Here is a 19,391-nt window from a genome sequence, read left to right as displayed (position 1 = left end):
ATGTAAAGCTCTGAGGAAAGGGGAGGGGGTGGTGAGGGTCTGCAGGAGGGTGAGTGGGTCAAGAAGGCTGGACCTGCTTGGCGAAGACCGCGATGTCCTCGTTGAAGGAGTCGGAGGAGCAGACGTCTCCGCCGGCCACTCCGGGTTCCCGGGGAGTGCAGGTCGCCAGCTCGCACTTCTCAAAGACCAGAGCTAACAGAGGAAACAACGGGTGCCTAACGGGCAGCGCCACGCAGAGACACACACACGGAGACGGGGTGCAGAGGGGAAGGAGCGAGAACTGTAATCAACAAGTTTGGAGGGTTCGGATTCCTTCTTTCATAAAACAAGCACGCATCACACTTTACAAGCCTTCCTCAGTCAGCCGAGCCTGGGCCAGAAACAGAAAGGAAAAACGGCCTGGCCCTTTCCCTCAGCTCAGGAGTCCCTCAGGTCTGGTGGGAGAAGCCCCTGGCCACTGCAGCCCGCCGAGTAAGAAGAGCCTCAGTGGGAAATAATGAAACATCCGAGCAGCTCAGGCAGTCTGGAGCCCGGAGCTGATCCAGACCCAATCCCCATACTACAGAGGCCGCAGAACCAACCCCATACCCAGCCCTGACCTCTCAAGAATGGAACACTACGGGTTGTGTGTGTGTGTGTTTTTTTTAATTGCTTTAGCTCTGCACATTAATGGTCATTTCGAAGGAGGCCGAAGGCTTCACCCACATAGACGCCCGAAGTGGCATTTCCTAAATCTAAATCGGAGAGGGTCCTCTTCTAACGTCTCTACCCCCTTGCCTTATAAACTTGTTTGCTCTACTTCTAGTAAAGCCCGGGCGTGGGGGCCAAAATAATAGGAATGTTAAACGCCGAGGAGCTTCCTTCCAAAGACCACATTTCTCCAGCAGGCAAAAACAAATAAATCGAGTGTTAAAACTTGGAAGTGTGCGTGCGCGTCTGCCCTTTGTGTTCCTCCGGGCGGTTTAGCTCCACTTCGGGATGCTTGCGGCCTCTGGCTTCAGGCTCCGTGGCCGTTGACTAGCCGTCCCCTCCCCTCGGCAAACCGCCGCCTTCCCCACCTACTCTCAACTGGGAGAGCCCGAGCGGTACACTTTTGGACCGGGCACCGCTATCCCTGTCCGAATTCTCTCAGGATATAAAACGCGGAATTTCCAGCCATCTCCCTCACTCCTCCTAAGAGCAGCTCTGTGCAAGCAGCAGTCCCTTCCACCCCGCTGCACTTCAAGGTCTACCCCCTTTATTTACAGAGAATTAAGAAGTGGGTGATTAGGACTTCCTGGCCGACAGAAGCAGCCCTGATCCCAGCTCAAGCTGCATTTAGTGACTCCCAGACTCTCGGTAGGAAACAGAAGAGGGGGGAAAAAAACAACAAAGTTGCTCCTCATCGGCAGGAAACTTTCTCCTTCGTCAAGGCCTCTGTTAGGGGGCCTGGAAGGACCAGCTCTGCGTCCTTTGGCCAGGAATCCCGTCCTTGGGGAGAAGGCCCTGGCAAGATTCTCAGGACTCAGTCACTCTGGGTTGTGGGGTCCGGAGTGACTGGGCTATGGGGGTGGAAGAGGCTTTATCTTTCGGGGATTTACACTTCAGGCGAAGAAGAGCAGGCCCCCTTCTCTGTCCTTTCTGAAGGCAAGCTGTTCCCCCCCCCCCGCCCCCACAGCCCCCCCCCCCCCCGCAGAAACAACTCCCCACTTAGCCGACCATCCCCTCAACCCCCACAGAGACGAACACACACTCGCACTCACAAACAGTATGCTGGGTCGGGAGGGGGGGGGGCGGTTGGTTTACCCATAGATCGCGTCCTTGTCCCGCTTCAAGGCGTCGTTGACAGCGGATCCCATGCTGGCCGGCATGACATTGGGGTGCGGGGCGTGCGCGCCGTAGTGCTGCGTGGCGTGGAGCGGCGGCCCGTGGTTCAGGTGGTGAACCGGAGGGATCGGCCGCGGCGCGTGAGGGTCTCCGTACATGGAAGCAGGCACCCCTACTCCGTCCATCCCGCCGTAATGGGGCAGCTCATCGTACTGTCGGAACCCGGCAAAGGGGAGGGGGGCGCAGGAGGTGAGGGAGAGCCAAGGGGGAATAGAAAAAGAAGATGGGAGAAGGGAGCCGGGAGAGGAGTGGGGAAGGAATAGAGGAAAGGTGGAGGGAGAAAGACGAAGGGCAGCGGGGGCAGGCAGGAGAGAAAGAGAGAGAGAGAGAGAGAGAGAGAGAGAGAGAAATAAAAACAAAGTCAGAAAGGAGAAAAGTACCGAGCACGAGTTGAACACACAGAAACCAAACCAGCCGAAACAACGAGTCGAAAGTTGCGGGGGGAAATGTTTTTAAATTTTAAAATGAAAAAGTATGAACCAAGAGCAGCGTTTAGAGCAGGGAGAGGGGGCAGTGAGGCCAGGGACCGAGGGGGCGCCGGGAGGTCCCGCTCGGGCCAGAGGCAGCAGAACCATAGCGAGCCAACCGAGGGAGAAGTGGAGTTAGTGTGAGAAGGAAGCCCCGGATCCCACCCCTAACCCCCCTTCGCCTCCTCCCGAGGATCCAATAAATCAAAAGGCGAAATGAAACAAAATAAAGAGAAGAAAAACGCTAATAATCAGGAGGAGAACGCCGAGGACGAGGGAAGACTGGGGCCAGTGCCTCCCCGGGGGCAGGGAGCGGAGGGGAGGGGGGGGGGAATAACGTGAAAGTTACCAGAAACATTATTTAGCAGCGGATTCCCTGCGTCCTTGTCAATTTCAGAGACAAAACAAGCAGCCCAGGCTAGTCTAGGCGGCGGCGCAGCGGCTGCGGCAGCGCGGCCCCAGCGGCGGCCCCGGCGGCGGCGGCGGCTCCTACGCAGCCCGTGCCCGCCCCGAGCCGCGGGAGCAGCGGCGGCAGCGGCGCAGCAGCGGCAGCGGCGGCAGCAGGAGAACCGGGGGAATCGCGCTGCTGGGGTAAAAGCTGGAGCGAGGCGAAAGCGTGTAACAATTGCACACGCACACACACCACTCACACGCACTCGCCGCCCGCCCGCTCGCACAGCGCTGGAACACGCGCGCCCAGACACGCACACACGCACGCACACACACTCGCACACACGCAGAGGCACGGGGGGGAAAAGCCGATGAATAATTTTGCTGCTATTTTTTTAAATACTGGCCGCCATCATCAAGCAGCGAGCAGCAGCAGCAGCGTTGAAGGGAGAGGAGGCATCGGGACAGGCCCCTCTTAAGAGAGGATTTATATCTAGGTAAGTGTTGGAGATTTAAACCTACCCTTTGCGCCATCAGTCTGCGCTCCAATAAACTCCTGGATGTGTCGTATATTTAATATCCCAGTCCGGATAAGAAAGTGATCTAGGCTGAAGATTCCTTTTTTTTTTTTTTTTTTTTCCAAACCAAAAAGACTTCTCCCAATTCTCCAATATGTTATTTTTAGGGGGGGAAAAAAAAGCCCAGGCAAGACAACGAAGAGGTTTTTTTTTTTTTCTGTGATATTTCTTCTTTTTCTCTTTTTTCCTCTTCTTCCTCCTCCTCCTGATCTTCCTCCTCCTCCTCCTCCACCTCCTCCTCCTCCCCCCTCCCCTCCTCCTCCTCTTCGGTCCTCCTTTCCCCCTCTTTCTCTTCTCTTCCCCTCAGTTGAAAAAAAAAAAAAAAAAAAGAAAGAAAAGAAAAAGAAGAAAAAGAAGAAAAAAAAATTGTCAAGCCCCCGAACTGAAGGTTACGAGCGGCCCGTCAGCAGCCCACATGTAACCGAACTGTCGTGTTTCATGGCTTTTTGCCACTCCAGCTGTCAATCAAAGCCCGGAATGTCAAGGTAGTGAATGAATGATGGTTGATGATGATGAAGAGGAGGAATCTTTCAGACCCGTTTTTTTTCTTCCAGTAAAACTCCGCGAGGGGTTTCTGCTTCTTGAATTTTTTCCTCCCCCCTCCCCCCCCTCTTTTAGCTTGGCCCCCGCGGTATCTATGATATGATCCTCTCTCTTTAAAGTATCGTTCAAAGAAAGCAGAGGGGAAAAATCAAGAAAAAAATTGAATAGTTTGCAAAAATTGGACTTCCTCCCCCCCTTTCCTGGTAGGTATTTTGTCTCTCCCTCTCTCTCTTTCTCGCTCGCTCGCTCTCACTCGCGCTCGCTCTCTCGCGCTCGCTCTCTCGCGCTCTCTTTCTCTCTCTGGGAGATGAGTGAGTGTCAGTAGGTGTTGGCAGGTTGGCTGCTGCCTGGCTTATAGAAGAGCCTCAGTTTGGCGGCGCGGGTCGGCGGCGGGAGAACGAAATGACGGAACCCGGAAGTCGTGGTGGCCATAGCCCGTCGTACGGCGGAGACACATCCCGGGAGTGGGGAGCGGGAGCGAGGAGGAGCGCGCCGCGCCGAGCCTCTGATATGCAGCGAGTGCGATCGGACGGCCCCGGCTGGGGGGGCGGGGGAGGCGGGGGGTGGGGGGGAGGGGAGGCAGGAGCCTCGCGGACCCGAGCAAATCAGCGAGCCTGGTTCTCCGCGGGGACGGCCGGGAGGGGGGGCGGGGGGGGCGAGCCGGAGGAAGAGGACTGTGTGTGTGTGTGTGTGTGTGTGTGTGTGTGCGTGCGAGAGAGAGAGAGAGAGAGAGAGAGAGAGAGAGAGAGAGAGGGCGCGCGCATGCGGGCGGGCGCGCGCGAGCGAGGAAAGAGGGAGAGAATGAAGAGGACAGGGAGAGCGCAGAGAGGAAAACTGCAGAAAACCACAGGGAAAGTACGGTACAGCCTCAGATCTTCTAATTTTTTTTTTTTCAAACTTACTTCTAGTTCATTTTCCCATCACACCAGGCTCAAGCCTAACGGGGTCGTGTTGGGGACGATTGGAATGGCGATCTTGCTTTTGTTCCTTTTAATTCCGCGGGCCCCTATGCCTCTGCCAGCCGATTACTGCGCCCCTGAGGGCTTTCTGCTAACATCCAGGGGCAGCTGGCTGTGCAAATCGTACCACTGCCGGCCTAGAGGTTTTTTTGTTTGTTTGTTTTTGTTTTTGTTATTTTTAAGTGGTACTTTCTTCCCTGTGCACATCCAGCGCCCTTGTCAACATTTATTTCAGGACAAGAAGAGATCAGCTTAACTCCGCACTGTCTCCAAGCGGTGCGGACAAGGGCCACCCTGGAGAGTCTCTGGGGGCCGCGATGGAATTGGGAGGGAGGAAGTGGGGAGGAGTCGTTTGGGTGTTTGATGTTGTCTGATGTCGCCAGGAGGGAGTGTGTGTGTGTGTGTGTGTGTGTGTGTGTGCGCGCGCGCGCCACTAGTGTGCGCTTCCGAAGTGGATCTCACTTAGAGCTGGGAAGCACCGGATAGAGAGGGAGGGAGAAAGATGCCATTCAAGGAGAATTGGCCGGTACTCCCTCCCAGCTTTGTTGTGGTCGCCCAGGGCGCAGAGGCCGGAGAGCGGTATCGCCAGCTAAAGGTTGTGTTAATTATACCGTACAATTTCGCGGGATCGGGAAGACCGGCCGACTACGAGCGAACTTTTCCAAAAAGGAAAAGGACAAGATTTGGGGGCAGGGGGAGGAAGGTAACTATCCTACACTGTTTTGTGTAAAAAGTTAGTTCTGGCGGGTGTCTCACCCAATCCCCGTCAGGAGCTGCACCCAGCCTCACCTCGACGCCGCCGGTTTCACGGTGGCGGTGCGTCAATCACTCCGAGCCTCGAGCTGGGGGCGGAGTTATGGTCACCCTGCGCGCTCTGCGCAGCTGCCCCCTCCGCCCCCCCGCCCTGCTCCCGCCAGCCGTGCAGTCCGGCCCTGGTTGCTCCGAGCGCACCCTCTACCCAGCAACTCGCTCTTGTCCGGTTCATGGTCCCTGGCTCAGGGAATCGAAAACAGACTGTTCCTCAACAGCCGACTCCCTCTCCAACTTTGAATTCATTCTGGATAGTAGAAAGTAGCATATTTTCCGCGCGCAATTTTGACCCGACTTCCCGGGGGATGGGAAGCACAGAGAAAAATAAAGCAGTGTGTGTGTGTGTGTGTGTGTGTGTGTGTGTGTGTGTGAGAGAGAGAGAGAGAGAGAGAGAGAGAGAGAGAGAGGCGCGCGGATGGGGTTGGGGGGGGGGCTTTACATCTTCTCTGCTTCACTGTAAGCTTTCAGGCAACACTCAACTGAGCTTAGATCGCAGCCTGCAGAGACTCCAAGCTAAGTCGGAGAAATTTGGCCCCGTTTTAATAGGGCTGGGGAATGAGCTCCGGAGGTCAATAAAGCCCTCCAAAAATGATGAATGATTGAGCACCTGTGATGATGATAGTGATTACCAGAGCAATTAAACAGTTTGATTAAATGAGCCATCATAACAATGATGTCTGCGGGAAATCGGCCCTCACATATAAAAATAGTGCGGTGGGGCTGTCAGAGGCGAGGGTAGCGCGACGCCAGGGAGCGGGGCTGTGGACCTCGGGTTATTTGCCGGGGTGACCACAGCAGGGGCCGGCCCGGCTCTCGGAGCTTCGGAGAAGAGAGTCTAGACCAGATTTTCAGCCACTTTTACGCCGGGCTTCAAGCCTGTATGATCCAACGGGTATGAAATCTGCAGGTTGTGGGGAGGGTCCGTCCCCCTCCACCTTTTCATTTTTTTTTTCCCTAGAAGAACTCCAAGATTAAAAGCATCCTCCTTATTTGTTGCTGAGTTGCTCGTCGACATATAAGAAAAGGTGAGTAGAAAAGGAAAGAAGACAAAAAGAAAAAAAAAAGTTGTCTTGCAGAATTTTGTTTCAAGCGGCAGTTATGAGAATTCAGTTTAGCCGGGGCGGGAAGGCTGAGAGAAAAATAACAATCTGGTCTCCGCCTGCGGAGGGTTTTCTACTAGAGATCTTGAAATTGCTGTTTCCGAGTTCCCCGTGCAGCGCCGCTGAGAAGTTCATAGTGATTTTTAGTTATGCTTCCAGTTGTTCGTATTTTCAATATTGTGTACGTATTGTCGCCAATAGGGTTATTGTTGTTTTAAACAGCCTGTGTAGTAAGCGTCACTTCTCTTTTTAAAAAGAAACTCAAGTTCCTTGATAAACGCTCCTTTTATAAAGATCAACTTGGAAACAAATCTCTACATTGCCGAGTTTAAACACTGAAGGTTTCTACCTTATGCTGCCTTTACCACCACTTTTTTTTTCATAATGATACTGTGAAGTGAGTTAGCATCCCCCACAGCCTTTATTTTGAAAAACTTCACGAGTATTAAGAAATATATAAATTTCATACTTGGCAATGCATTCGGGGAAAAAACAATTCAAAGCGATTGATGATTTCTGTATTTTCAAACAGTTGGTAGGCTAATAATGGGTTGATTATTCCGTGGTAATCTTGGGTTTTACAAAAGAAAGAAGGCTGAAACTCGATTTTTCTTGTGCTTTAATCCTTTGGGCAAGGCAGAAGTCATTTTAACCCGAACTCCTTTCTTCCTTACTTTCTAATATTCTGTAACTTCTTTTGCATTGTATTGCATACATTAAAGCAAACTACAGGGATAATCTGGTTGATGTAGGAGGGAGATAGAAATAGGACATTTTAAGATAGAGTCAGAGGGAAAAAACAAAAACAAAAAACCACAATCATCTTTAACTCCGAAGACTTCAGTTTAGAAGTGCGAGTGTTAAAAATGAAGCCCGAATGGAGGAAAGTCTGCATGATTTTAAAATTCACTGATTGCCTAAGGAGAGAATCCCGAATTTCATGCGACTAAAGAGATTTCACTTACCTAGTTGCATTCATTTATGAAACTGTACGTGTAAAATAGCATCGCAGGGCAATAGATTACACACAAGATCAAGTTGGAGGTGATTCAGGGTGTCCGTTCTTGGCCATTCTGATGAATTCAGACTATTACTTTTAATCACCAACTTGCTGATGTTTTATTAACAGAGCATTTAAGAACTTCCTGATATCCCCCTACCTCCTTCAGTGTTGCCGGTCCGATAGAAGCGATTCCAAAGCAGTGGGGTACACACACTTTCTGATTTCTAGCCTGATAATTATGCTGCTGATGCTCCAGTCTCACTCAGCCTCTGCACCCCCACCCAGGCGGAGAGGCTCATCTGTTCTTCCACATTTGGGGTGAAGGGAAAGTAGGTGGGGCAGGCCCTGGAGACAGGCGCGAGATGGGGGTCGCAGGAGGCGGCGCACACCTCCGTCAACAGTCAGCTCCCTTTGCCCAGGCTGGAAATGGTTTTAACAGGCGGTAAAATTTCATCTTGCGGTGTCAAATTGGGGTCATTTTGGGGTTAGAGTTCTCAGTGTCCGAGAGGAGCTGTCCAGCTGCGTGGGGACTCATTAACTGCAAAAGATCTGTTTCAGTAAAAACAATTCAAAGACAATCAGAAGGCTAAAGACCCTCTACAAATCGCATTTTACAAGTGCCCCAGAACAAATATGGATGCTGAAACCTATTTCTTCAGAATCCCAAATCTGCTACTTAGCTCTGGAGTGGGGGTGGGGCACTGCATAAAAAAGAGGTGAAAGGGAGGGGACCTGATCTGGTGGGGGGAGGGGGTGAATGGGAGGGGGGATGGGCCTCTCAAATTTAAGAGTCTAGTCTGTTTTTAATCACTTCTTTCTCATTGAAGCATCCCTAAGACTTCTGAGAACTCCTTCTTTTCTATTTTTCCTCTTCTTTTTTGACTCAACATGGAATGCTATTATAGGTAACATTTAAGATTTAAAAAGAATAATTGAATCCCAATACAGTTACTCAATTTAAAGAGCACTAGCTTTATGGAGAGTACTTAATTTGAAATGAGCATTTATGAACCTAGACTCTATTTTAGGTGAATTGGCCCACCTTCCTTAAGAAGTCTGTGCTCCTGTTTGATCTTTTTTTTTTTTTTCTTCCAGAAAGTTATAGGTCCTCAGCACAGATAACTTCAAATTCCTCAGAACTGTGAGGTCCGAAGTGTTAATCTGTGTATTAAAATCACTGGGTTTAAATCCTTTTTGTCTTCCTACAATAGTTAGAATAATTGACGGCTTGCTAGAGGAGCAAATAAATCCAACCTTAATCTTATTTGTAACTTTAGTTAATGTTTTGAATTGGGAGTATTTTGGGTTAAGCAGGTGTGTGTGTGTGTGTGTGTGTGTGTAGGTTCTGTTTTTCTGTTTGCTGGTATGGAAAAAAGATATCATTCCTTTGATTTTAAAAATGTTCCAGTTAGAAGGAAAGTGCAATTTTAAAGGAGAAGCTAGATGTGTGCGATGCTAGAGTTTATAGAATAAAACAAAATCGATACTTTGAAGTATTATTTGAAAGAAGTTTTCTTTCCTTCATTACTGACCTGAGCAAGTAAAGAGGATCATAGTATTTCATTCTTTGTCACTCTCTCTTTGGACTTCACCTCTGTCACTAGGTCTTCTCTCTCCATCTGTTTCACTGTTCTTTGAGGTCTGAACGCGACAGTGAATTTTTGTAGTCTAATTCTTTCTCCAAGCTTACCAAAGTCTTTATAAATTGTTATTCAGGATGTTTGATTGCAGCCCTGCAGAGGCAGCCTTGAGCCCAGCATCACTGGGACAAAGGCAGAGGGACTCTCTTCTGCTCCAGACCTGCTGGCTGACAGTTGGAATTTTTGATATATATTTTATTTGGCGGTTCCAATAATGTGTTTGCTTCTCCCTCCCCCATTCCCTTGCAGCCATCTATTACGTTAAAAATATCTCTTCTCTATAAACCTCAGCTCATCCTTGTGAACTGTTCTTGACCTTCCCAGCCATGTGCCAGCATCTCTGGAAGTTGGACTAGGAAGAATTATACTTCCTTCCTTACCTGTGAACTTTGCTCACTCTCTTCCTAGTTGGGATCAAGAGATAGAAGGGGACCTTTTTTGTTTGTTTTTTGGTCTTTTCCTCACTTCGGCTTTCTACCATGTATTCCCCCACCCCCATTAATAACAAGAAAGTACTCCATAATTTATTGTCTTAACTAAGATATGGTAGAATCATTGTGCTTTCTTTCCTTTTACTCTATCTTATGTCTTATTTCTCCCAATTTTAGCTGCTTCACCATCTCGCAGAAGTAAAGTATTTCAATAAATAGCCCTCTAGCGCTATCTGGCGGGGCTCCAAACACGACGTGCGCTCGCTCGCTCTCGCAGTCTCTGGCTCCTTCCCGCGCTCTCTTCCTTCCTCCCTTCTTCTTTCTCTTTCTCTAGTTTCTTTGGCTTACTATCTTGATCCTTTTCCTCTTCTTTCCTCCTGCTGCCCTTCTTCTAGCTCCAACCCCCACTCCCAGCGCAGATGGCTTGGAAAGATCCGGTCAGAGGCTGATACCCTCAGAACCAGGTGATGCTCCGGCAAAGGAGCTCTTACAGGGCTCCCACCTTCACCCAGTGTGGGTCACCCGCCACCTTTGTCTTTGATTAGCATGCGGGTGTTGCTGAAAATGTTGCTTGTGTCCCAGCGTCTCAGCTGGTAGTGGTTTGGAGGGGATTAAAACTGCATTTGTGAAGTTTGGAGGAAAGAAATCAGACACTGGAATCCTGACTAGTGGAGACCAGCTAAGTTTCAGCTCGGGAGGCCTAGGCTCAGTGTGAGTTTAAAGAAAGGGTCCCAGAACTTCTCAGGGAAGGGGTTGGGGAGCAGCAGCTCTCGCCTGGACTTCGGAAGAACACTGGGCACTCATTCTTCACCCCCATCCCCAACACTTTCTCCTGCCTTCGGGATGCCTATATCGTATAATGCGCTGCTCAAGTTTGTATCCTAGGCCTGTCCAAGCTTTCTTTTTCAAAATGAGCTAGCTTTTCCAGCCCCCACCCCATGACCACACCAAATTTAAAGAGCAGTGGGAAAGAAAAGTGGGATGGAGAGAGAGCTCACTGGCGAGCCCACCGGGCAGAGAAGAGAAAGCCAACACAGAAACTGCAGGAACTCACGCTTGAGGATGCAGTACTCACCAACGTCCTCCCGCCTTTCTCAAAGAGATTTGTCTTATTTCTTATTGTGGTTTTTGTTATTTTTTTTTTAAACAGTAGCCTATAAACCCTCAGCGGGGTGTGGAAAGCAATCAGAGGGGATAGGGGAGAAAGGAGAGATCCAACTTCAGCTGGATGCTTTAGATACTCTCTTTAAAATTCTTATTCTCCACCCCCCACCCCCAGACACACACCACATTCTAAGCCTTAGAAAAATCTTCAGTTCTCCCTTTGAGCAAATCTCCCATGAAACTGAGGAAAGGATATGGGGCCTGGGGAAGATTTAGACTCACTCAACTTTCTTGCATTTTCTGAAATTTAGTTTTGACCTTGCAAAGTAAAAGTGAAAACCATATTCCACCCAGCGGCTACTTGAAATGAGGGGACCTCAGCCTGCAGTGTATGTGATCACCAAAGACCCCTTCCTAATTCTGAAATTCTGCCCCCTCCCCATAATCTCAAAAAATGGAATAGAAAGTAGGGTGTGTGTGTGACACAATCGTAGGTTTTGTTTCTCAAGATTTGCCTCCCCTCCAAGCCCCCCAACACCACAGGAAGAAACTGGTGTAATTAATTGAGGACTGTTATGAGGTCATCATTAGCTAAGGTGCAAATAATTGCAGCCCATTTTTACTTAAAATTGACCAGCCCCAGAGTGATAGATCGATTTGGAGTATAAAAATGATGTATCAAAACATCAATGTCGATTATTTGAAATATTGTAGTCGAATTTTTGTATTGCTTCATCGGTTAAGTGTCTGAAAGTGCAGTGTTCAAACATATATTTATGTTGTCAATACTGTCAGAACTGTCACTTTCACTATCCTGGATTTGTACTACATTTCGAATTTACTCATTTACATAAAATGCCCACCCTAGGATTCTCCCACCCCCATTCCATCTCTCTCTTTCCTCCCATCTCTGGAAAATCCGTGTCAGTTTCTTCAAAGGACTCAGTAATCTTTGCCTAAGCTAAAGTGTGCACTGCCTCTTTTACTCAATTTTCCACATCGGATTACATGTCTTTTTCACCATTTCTAACTTTCAAAGGGAGCCTTCCTCTTTCTTCCCAATTCTGCCTACTCCAGCCTTTTCTCCAAAATAGTATGTAGCATTTGGAAAGCTTCTGGTTTAAATATCCACATCTCAGCTCCAAATAAACCAGTTAGGTAGAAAAATGGAAAAACCGGACTTCAACGTACCTCCACAGCGCACTCGTGTAAACCGGGCTGTTGCCGGGCACACGTCCTCCCACGTGTCAGAGTCCATCATCAAATTACCTGGAAGACTGAAACCTTCCAGGGAAAATGAATTTGAAACATAAATACGTTTTCTTTTACTTAGAAGCTGTGATAGGAGAAAAAGAAATAATACATATAAATGATCGGCACGCTTTACCTTTAAAAGCTTTTGAACTCAATCAAAAGACACAAGTTGGAAGCAGAATTGACAGTTTTAATTCTACCCATTTTCACCTGGCACGTCAGATCAGAGGCAATCATTTATTTTAGGGGGGGCGGGTGTATGGGAAAGCCTGATGGAAAGCTCGAATCCACTGAAGTTTCTATCCTAAAAATCACAGAGAAATTAAGACACTTACTGAAACGCAAACATTCCATTGCTTCACACTTAGTCTAAACTAATTGAAATTTATAAATTCACATTCTGCCTAATTTTATGCTTTTTTATTTTCTAGGATTCCCTCCAAGTCTGATAGGAAAGACAGGGCCACTTCTGGATGAGCTGTAAGGATGCGTTTTCATTTCCACAACATTGAAGCACTTTTTATAAACCTTGTATTGTACTTAAATAAATCTATCTGGACATTAAGAGAAGTGACTCATACAACGATAGCTTGGCTTTGTGCTGTCAATCCTAGCATTAAAAAAAAAAAAATCCAGAATCATCCTGAGAAGCTTTTCCATATCCACTCATTTCTCAAAACAAACAAACAAACAAACAACTAAAAACAAGAAAAACTAGAAAAGCAAAAGAAAGTTTACTGTATGCATCTGGGTGTCTTCTTGCGCATTTATAAATGTCTCCCAGCCCCGCTTGCTGTGTTGCCTCCCTCCTGCCACACACTCTAAGGCAGAGGCATCGAGGGATCGCCCCCAGAGAGTTGTGTTTACTTAGGTTTTTTTAATCTCTCCACCATGTATGACAAGTGTTACTTCAAGAAATTCATCAGCCTTCTACAGATACTTCCAGGTTTTGCTGTAATGATCTGCAGAAGAGAACTGCCATCACTTTCTCACATCCCAAGGTGTTGCAGGAACTCAGAGAAAGGGGAGAGTGGCTGAAACGCTTAATTACAGTGGGGGAGGGAGGAGCGCAAGGCGGGGACGGAGGGAGGAGGGAAAGGAGGAAGATCCTTTACCTAGCCTGTACCTGGAGAGAGCTCTGAATCCTCTCAGTGGAAATTTGGGAAAGGTATTGTTGCCTTTTTTTTTTTTTTAATGCCTTTGGGGAGAAGTGATACCCTTGTGTAACAATTAGCTCAGACAATAAAAATAATTGGAAAATCAGTTGGAATTTCTGAGTTTTTAATTACGTTTAATTTTGTGCTAAGCCGTAAAATTACGAATGCCCCTCAATTAAACACTCTCCTCTTGTAAAGCGTTTAACAACAATTATTCCTTAATCAGTCTGAATGTGAGTCACAAATGATGCTTTTCCACATCAAAGGGACGTCCTTCGACGTTACCTTTTAGTCATAAGTAAGAGGATTAATTCCTATAATTAGAGGGATAAATATGTGCATAAATACATCTCTCACTCTCCTTAAATACACACACAGACACACACACACACACACACACACACACACACTCTTTCACTCTGTGTGAGACGTGGCCGGCTCTGGCAGGGTAAGGGTTTTTAATTGTCCTTCTTTGCCTGACATCCCTTTGCTGGCCGGCGAAAGCAACCAAGGAGACCTGGGAGCGAAGGACAGACCTCCACAGAGGTACGCATACACAGGTCAGGCACGAGGTGCAAAGCGAGGGGGTCCCAAGGCCCCCATCAATTCCAACATGACCCTCCCAAGACAATAATCCACTCCGCACCCGTGCCCCTGCCCAACGCGGCAAGAGTTCTCTTCCTGTCGGTCCACTCGCCCAGAAGACCGGGGTCCCTGCCCTAAGCCGCACACCAGGTTGATTCTTCAGGCTACAAATAAAAATTGAGCATGACCTTTTAAAACTCCTGTGTGAATATCTCATTTACCTAATGACTTTATGTCACCTAGGAAGAAGGTCAATTTCCTCTTAACCTTTCCCCTGCTGCTGCAGTAAGCATTCTTCCCTAATCAATGGTGGCTGGAATAATCAATTCCCATTTTATGATCGCTGACAAACTCAATCTCTGGGCAGGGTGTGAGCACTGGGGCCGGGACAGAGGTCTCTCTGGGTACGCCCAGCTCCGCCCGGCGCCAAGGGAAGCCGCTCTCTCTTCCGTGGAGTTCAGAGACCTTGGCAAACCTCCCTCCCCCAACCGCCTTCGTGACTTCTGAGTTGTCACTAATCCGAACCTGATATTCACCAGAGCTCCTTCGGTCACCGACAACGCTCCCCGCTGCTGCTGGGCCTCCCACCTACCCCTCCTCAGCATGTTTTCATTTCAAAGTCCGCTGGCTGGGATTGCCCTCGCCCAAACGGGGTGTGTGCGTGTTTCATTTATATTTAAAAAATTATTTTTGCCTTCATCAGCGTCGATCTCTCAGCCTTCACTCTTAGCCCCGTAACTTTGCATAAACAAAGCAACAACAGAAGCTCAGAGTGGGTGGATTCGTGTGGAAATGAAGTCAACTGGCAGAATGCTCTCTCTTTCTTTCTTACCTCCTTTCTTTTTTTTTTCCTTCCTTCTCTCATTTTTCCTCCTCTCCTCTTACCTCCTTCCTTCTCCACCTCCCCTTCCCCCCACAACACCCATTTATCCTAAAAGATTCGTTTATTAGATGCCGCTTTACCTCTATTCCGATTTCCCCAGTCTGGGGAAACTACCAGGAAATTTACGGTATCAAAGTTAATTTAAAAGAGAATGTAGGGTAAGTTCACAGTTACTTATCTTTAAAAGGCCTACATAGGAGCCTAGTTCACCTCCCAATCTCTAATAAAGTAGAAGCTGACTTTGCCACACACAGGGCATGTTTGAAAAGAGGGATCTCATAGCACTGATTCAGCATATGACTCACTGGAATCTTTTCCCCCTCATTCTGTCCCAACAGGATTTTTACTTACTACCAAGTCCTGATGAAGCTGCTGCTGATTATCTGACAGTCTAAACACCTGCATAGCTAGGGTTCAAGTGGCAGGAAAATCACTTTTCTTAGAAAAGATGGCCACAACCAGGTTTTTTTGAGATTTCTTATGACTACTCAGCTAGTTAAAACTGAGATCCAAACTGAACTTTTTCTCCTGAGAGTGTTCTCTCAAGGCCAGGTGATGGCCTCTGAAAAGGTAACTAAAATGCCCCTTCTCTTAACTCATAGCACCTCATGACTTCTGGGCAGTCTGCTAAAATTGGGAAGTTTGTCAAGTGGCCAAAACAAAAATGTAACTATTCTACTTTAAACAGTGGAATAAAGGATAGATCACCTACTCTGGTGTAAAAAAAAAAAAAAAAAAAAAAAATAGAAAAGAAAGAAAAAGACATTTGAGTTCAAGGTGAGGTGTATCCAGGCCAAAACACTGTTTACTCAAGAACAGCTTTTTCATGTCTGGTTAGCAGGACTGACCAATCTCGTACTCCAGCCTGTGAGAAACTGAAACTTCCACTCCTGCCTGGGGCTGAAGGTGCCAGAGTTCTGACCTCTGAGAGACAGTGAGGACCAGCCAGCTATAGGACTTGACCTGGGATGCAGCTGGGCCAGGTTCCCAATAGTTCACTTCCCTTCTTGCTTCATACCAGGAAGTACATTTGCAATGCTAGTTGAGTTAGATTCTGGGTTTAAATGGGTGTTGAGGACCGGTCAAGCCCTGAGTCACACTTCATAACAGTCTGGCTTTTAGATTTGTTTCATATTCCCAACGACTGAACTACTGACTTTTTGGGACCATAACCTGTTTGTAGGTCAAGAAATGCTTGTACAGGAAGAGTTCCCCATTACTATGAGTCCTAAGTGGGACTTTTATTTCTATTTGACAAGGGAGTAGACAGATTGGGGATGGGTCCCCTGACCTCAGATAATTACTACAGTCTTCCCCCATAAGCAAAATTTTTTTTAAAGTTTATTTATTTTGAGAGAGAGAGCAAGCAGGGGAGGGGCAGAGATAGAGGGAGTGAAAGAGAATCCTAAGCAGGATTCTGCCAAGAGTGCAGATGCAGGGCTTGAACCCAGAAACTATAAGATCATGACCTAAAACAAAATCAAGAGTTGGATGCTTAACTGACTGAACTACCCGGGTGCTGCTCATCTTAAGCAAATTTAATTTTCATGCAAGGAGTAACTAACAATCTCTGATCATTCACTGTATGAGAATTTCCCTTCTTTTTCTTTTTTCTTTTTAATGTTTATTTTTGAGGGAGAGACAGAGTGAGAGCAGGGGATGGGGCAGAGAGAGGGGGAGACACAGAATCCGAAACAGGCTCCAGGCTCCGAGCTGTGAGCACAGAGCCGACTCTGGGCTCAAACCCACAGACCATAAGATCATGACCTGAGCCAAAGTCAGACGCTTAAAGGACTGAGCCACCCAGGCGACCCCTCACTTGTTTCTTATCTTAAGGGCCCTCACAGGGATATTGAAGAATATGCTTAATACTAGTTTTTGGTTTCACTTCATTTAAACATCTTCCATTCTGCTCACTTTTTCTATAGTCTACTGGAACACTTTGCATAGTCTTGGGCTTTGATCTAATTCCAGCATGAGAAATAGGAAAATCCAATCAGCAGTTTACTCCCCACTATACACTCAATTACTCTTGGGAAAAGGACAATCCTTTTTTTTTTTTTTTTTTTTTTTTTAATGTTTGTTTGTTTATTTATGAAAGAGAGACAGCATGAGCAGGGGAGGGGCAGAGAGGGAGGGAGAGAGAGAGAATCCCAAGCAGGCTCTGGAATGTCAGCATAGAGCCTGATGCAGGGCTGGAATTCACAAAATGTGAGATCATGACCTGAGCAGAAATCAAGGGTTGTGTGCTTAACCAACTGAGCCACCCAGGAACCCCAAAAGGAAAATCCTTTAATTATGCTTAATTTGACAGTATGTCAGAAGAAAGAAATTATATATATATATATATATATATATATATATATATATATATAAAAGAATGCCATTTTCTTCATCTAACAACTTTATCCTTACCAGTGTCTCACTCAGGGTTCTAAATCAAAATCACATGTCAGAATATAAATAAGTATAAGAACAGGAAGAAGGACTACACAGACTACTAGCTTTTCAAAGGTGCCTAAGGTCTCTGCAGTGCTCAGATCCTAAATGGAAAGACATCTCTTTCAAGCATCTCTAAGGGAGATGGTTGAATTAGATCATTTCTGCAGCTGTTTCTAACCCTGGAGGTATATAAAAGGGACTCCAAGGCTGAGGAGTAGTAAGGAGTCCAGGCTCTGGAGTCTGACAGAAAGGGATTGAATCTTGGTTTTGTTCTAAGGCAACTCTGTAACTTTATGTAAGTCACTACCCTCTTAGACCTTCAGTAATCTCATGCATAAATTGGATAACTACACTGAATATTACTGGATATCTTTTGTTGGTCCCTCCAGATCCATTCTTCACTTTACATCCATTCCATCCTATTCTGTGGTCCTGAAGTGAGGTATGGACAGGGCCACCTTGGCCCTTGATTCCTGTTGGGTTTGCCCAGATTGGGTAGAGTCAGGTCTGAGTGTAGATTCCACAGTCCCTGTGGGCTGGCTGCACCCCAGCCATAGCTCAATCAGCCTTCTCTACAGAGATCTCTCTCTGGGTTCAGGTAGTCACTTTCCTCTCTGTAAGTAGCCTTGGGCACTGCACCATCCCTTGTGGTTTCTTAACACCCTGCTCACACCTTTTTAATATAGTTCCTTTATGAAGCACTCCTCAAATTACTCAATTTGATATGTACCATCTGTTTCCTGCTGGACCCTGAATGATACACCTTATAAACTTGTTTGCAGGATTAAAATTAAATGAGATAGGGGCGCCTGGGTGGCGCAGTCGGTTAAGAGTCTGACTTCAGCCAGGTCACGATCTCGCGGTCCGTGAGTTCGAGCCCCGCGTCGGGCTCTGGGCTGATGGCTCAGAGCCTGGAGCCTGTTTCCGAATCTGTGTCTCCCTCTCTCTCTGCCCCTCCCCCGTTCATGCTCTGTCTCTCTCTGTCCCAGAAATAAAATAAACGTTGAAAAAAAAATTAAAAAAAAAAAAATTAAATGAGATAATGTATATAAAGCACAAAGCATATTTCCTTGTATATGGTAAAAGCTTAATAAAACATTGAGTGATTTTTTTAATAAGTATCATCTGTTGCAACCCCCTCATTTTATACACGAGGAAATGGGGGCCTAAAGCAGTTAAGGTACAAATTCAAAGTCTAATTAACTCAAGATAGCAACAACCCTGGGGCCAAGTCTCTGGACTAGCAGTTCTCAGTTTACTTCTCTTTCTATGGCAGCTTGTTGAGCAAAACAGACGGGGGAGTGAGGAAATCCTCTTGTAGATGTTGGAAAAAGGTCCAGATGAGTGAGACGCAGAGGTGCAGGAGATAATAAGCATCTTTCCATAAAGCAGTGGATTTGTCTCTGTTAAATTATTGCTGAAATAAAGCATGCCTTTGTGATTTGGAATCCAGTGATTTCACTAAGAACAAAATAGGTATGATACAGGAAGAGGAATGTATGCTTGACAGGTTAAAAACAAATTTATGAACACATAATTGGAAGTTTTACCAGGAGGCATTCATAATGTTTCTAAGACATACAGGGTATACCTGAATTAATTTTCAAATAAAGGCTGGCTTTTGGATTAGCAGTGCAGATTAAATAAGAACTTTATAATTCTTTAGAATACAATACTGTGCCATGGACTCATGTAGAACCAGAACAACAAATTCTAGCCTATGCAAATTCTGCAGTTTGATAATATTAACAACATGATGGAAATCATTCAATCATTAATTCCTATTTTCATCCAATCACTCAAACAAATATTCACTGAGCTTGTAATATTCTGCAGAAATTCTTACAGGTGCTAACATATAAAAATAATTAAATATTGGGGTCCCTGGGTGGCTCAGTTGGTTAAACAACCAACTTTGGCTCAGGTCATGATGTCATGGTCTGTGAGTTCAAGCCTGTGCTGACAGCTCAGAGCCTGGAGCCTGCTTTGGATTCTGTGTCTCCCTCTCTCTCTGCCCCTCCCCTGCTCATGCTCTGTCTCTCTCAAAAATAAATAAGCATGTAAAAAATTTTAAAATAAACTAAATATATTATCTGCTTCAACGGTTTCACAGAATGACATAGAAGTAGGTATATCAATAGATTTTGGTATGAACAGAGGTAGAAATGTGGCTAGGCTA

The 19,391-nt window shown here is 46.7% G+C and overlaps 1 protein-coding gene and 1 long non-coding RNA gene across 13 annotated transcripts in view; one reads left to right on the top strand and one right to left on the bottom strand.

Annotated features, from left to right (window-relative positions):
* Nucleotides 1-4,371, bottom strand: part of MEIS2 (Meis homeobox 2) — a 211,113-nt gene extending 206,742 nt beyond the window's left edge. For 4 of the 10 annotated variants that reach the window (XM_045450084.1, XM_045450086.1, XM_045450088.1 and 1 more), the window contains exons 1-3: nt 2,683-2,796; nt 1,786-2,018; nt 74-215 (exon numbers count right to left, since the gene is read on the bottom strand). In XM_045450084.1, the coding sequence (XP_045306040.1) occupies nt 74-215; nt 1,786-2,018; nt 2,683-2,691 (384 nt within the window). In that variant the 5' untranslated portion in view covers nt 2,692-2,796. Of the gene's footprint in view, nt 1-73; nt 216-1,785; nt 2,479-2,682; nt 2,797-3,245 lie in introns of those variants that run through there. The other 6 variants (XM_045450083.1, XM_045450085.1, XM_045450089.1 and 3 more) reach the window with 3 other exon arrangements.
* Nucleotides 3,107-13,408, top strand: LOC123583204. 3 transcript variants are annotated; one of them, XR_006704776.1, is made up of 3 exons: nt 3,107-3,220; nt 6,575-6,638; nt 12,577-13,408. It is a non-coding gene; the product is annotated as an uncharacterized LOC123583204 (long non-coding RNA). The 3 variants fall into 3 exon arrangements; XR_006704775.1 differs by having other exon boundaries at nt 3,110-3,220; nt 6,572-6,638; XR_006704777.1 differs by lacking the exon at nt 3,107-3,220 and adding an exon at nt 4,562-4,699 and having other exon boundaries at nt 6,572-6,638.
* The last annotated feature ends 5,983 nt before the right edge of the window (nt 13,409-19,391 follow it).

This window comes from Leopardus geoffroyi, chromosome B3 (genome assembly GCF_018350155.1).
Source record: "Leopardus geoffroyi isolate Oge1 chromosome B3, O.geoffroyi_Oge1_pat1.0, whole genome shotgun sequence".
Taxonomy (NCBI): domain Eukaryota; kingdom Metazoa; phylum Chordata; class Mammalia; order Carnivora; family Felidae; genus Leopardus; species Leopardus geoffroyi.
This window is presented reverse-complemented; position numbering and strand designations above follow the sequence as displayed.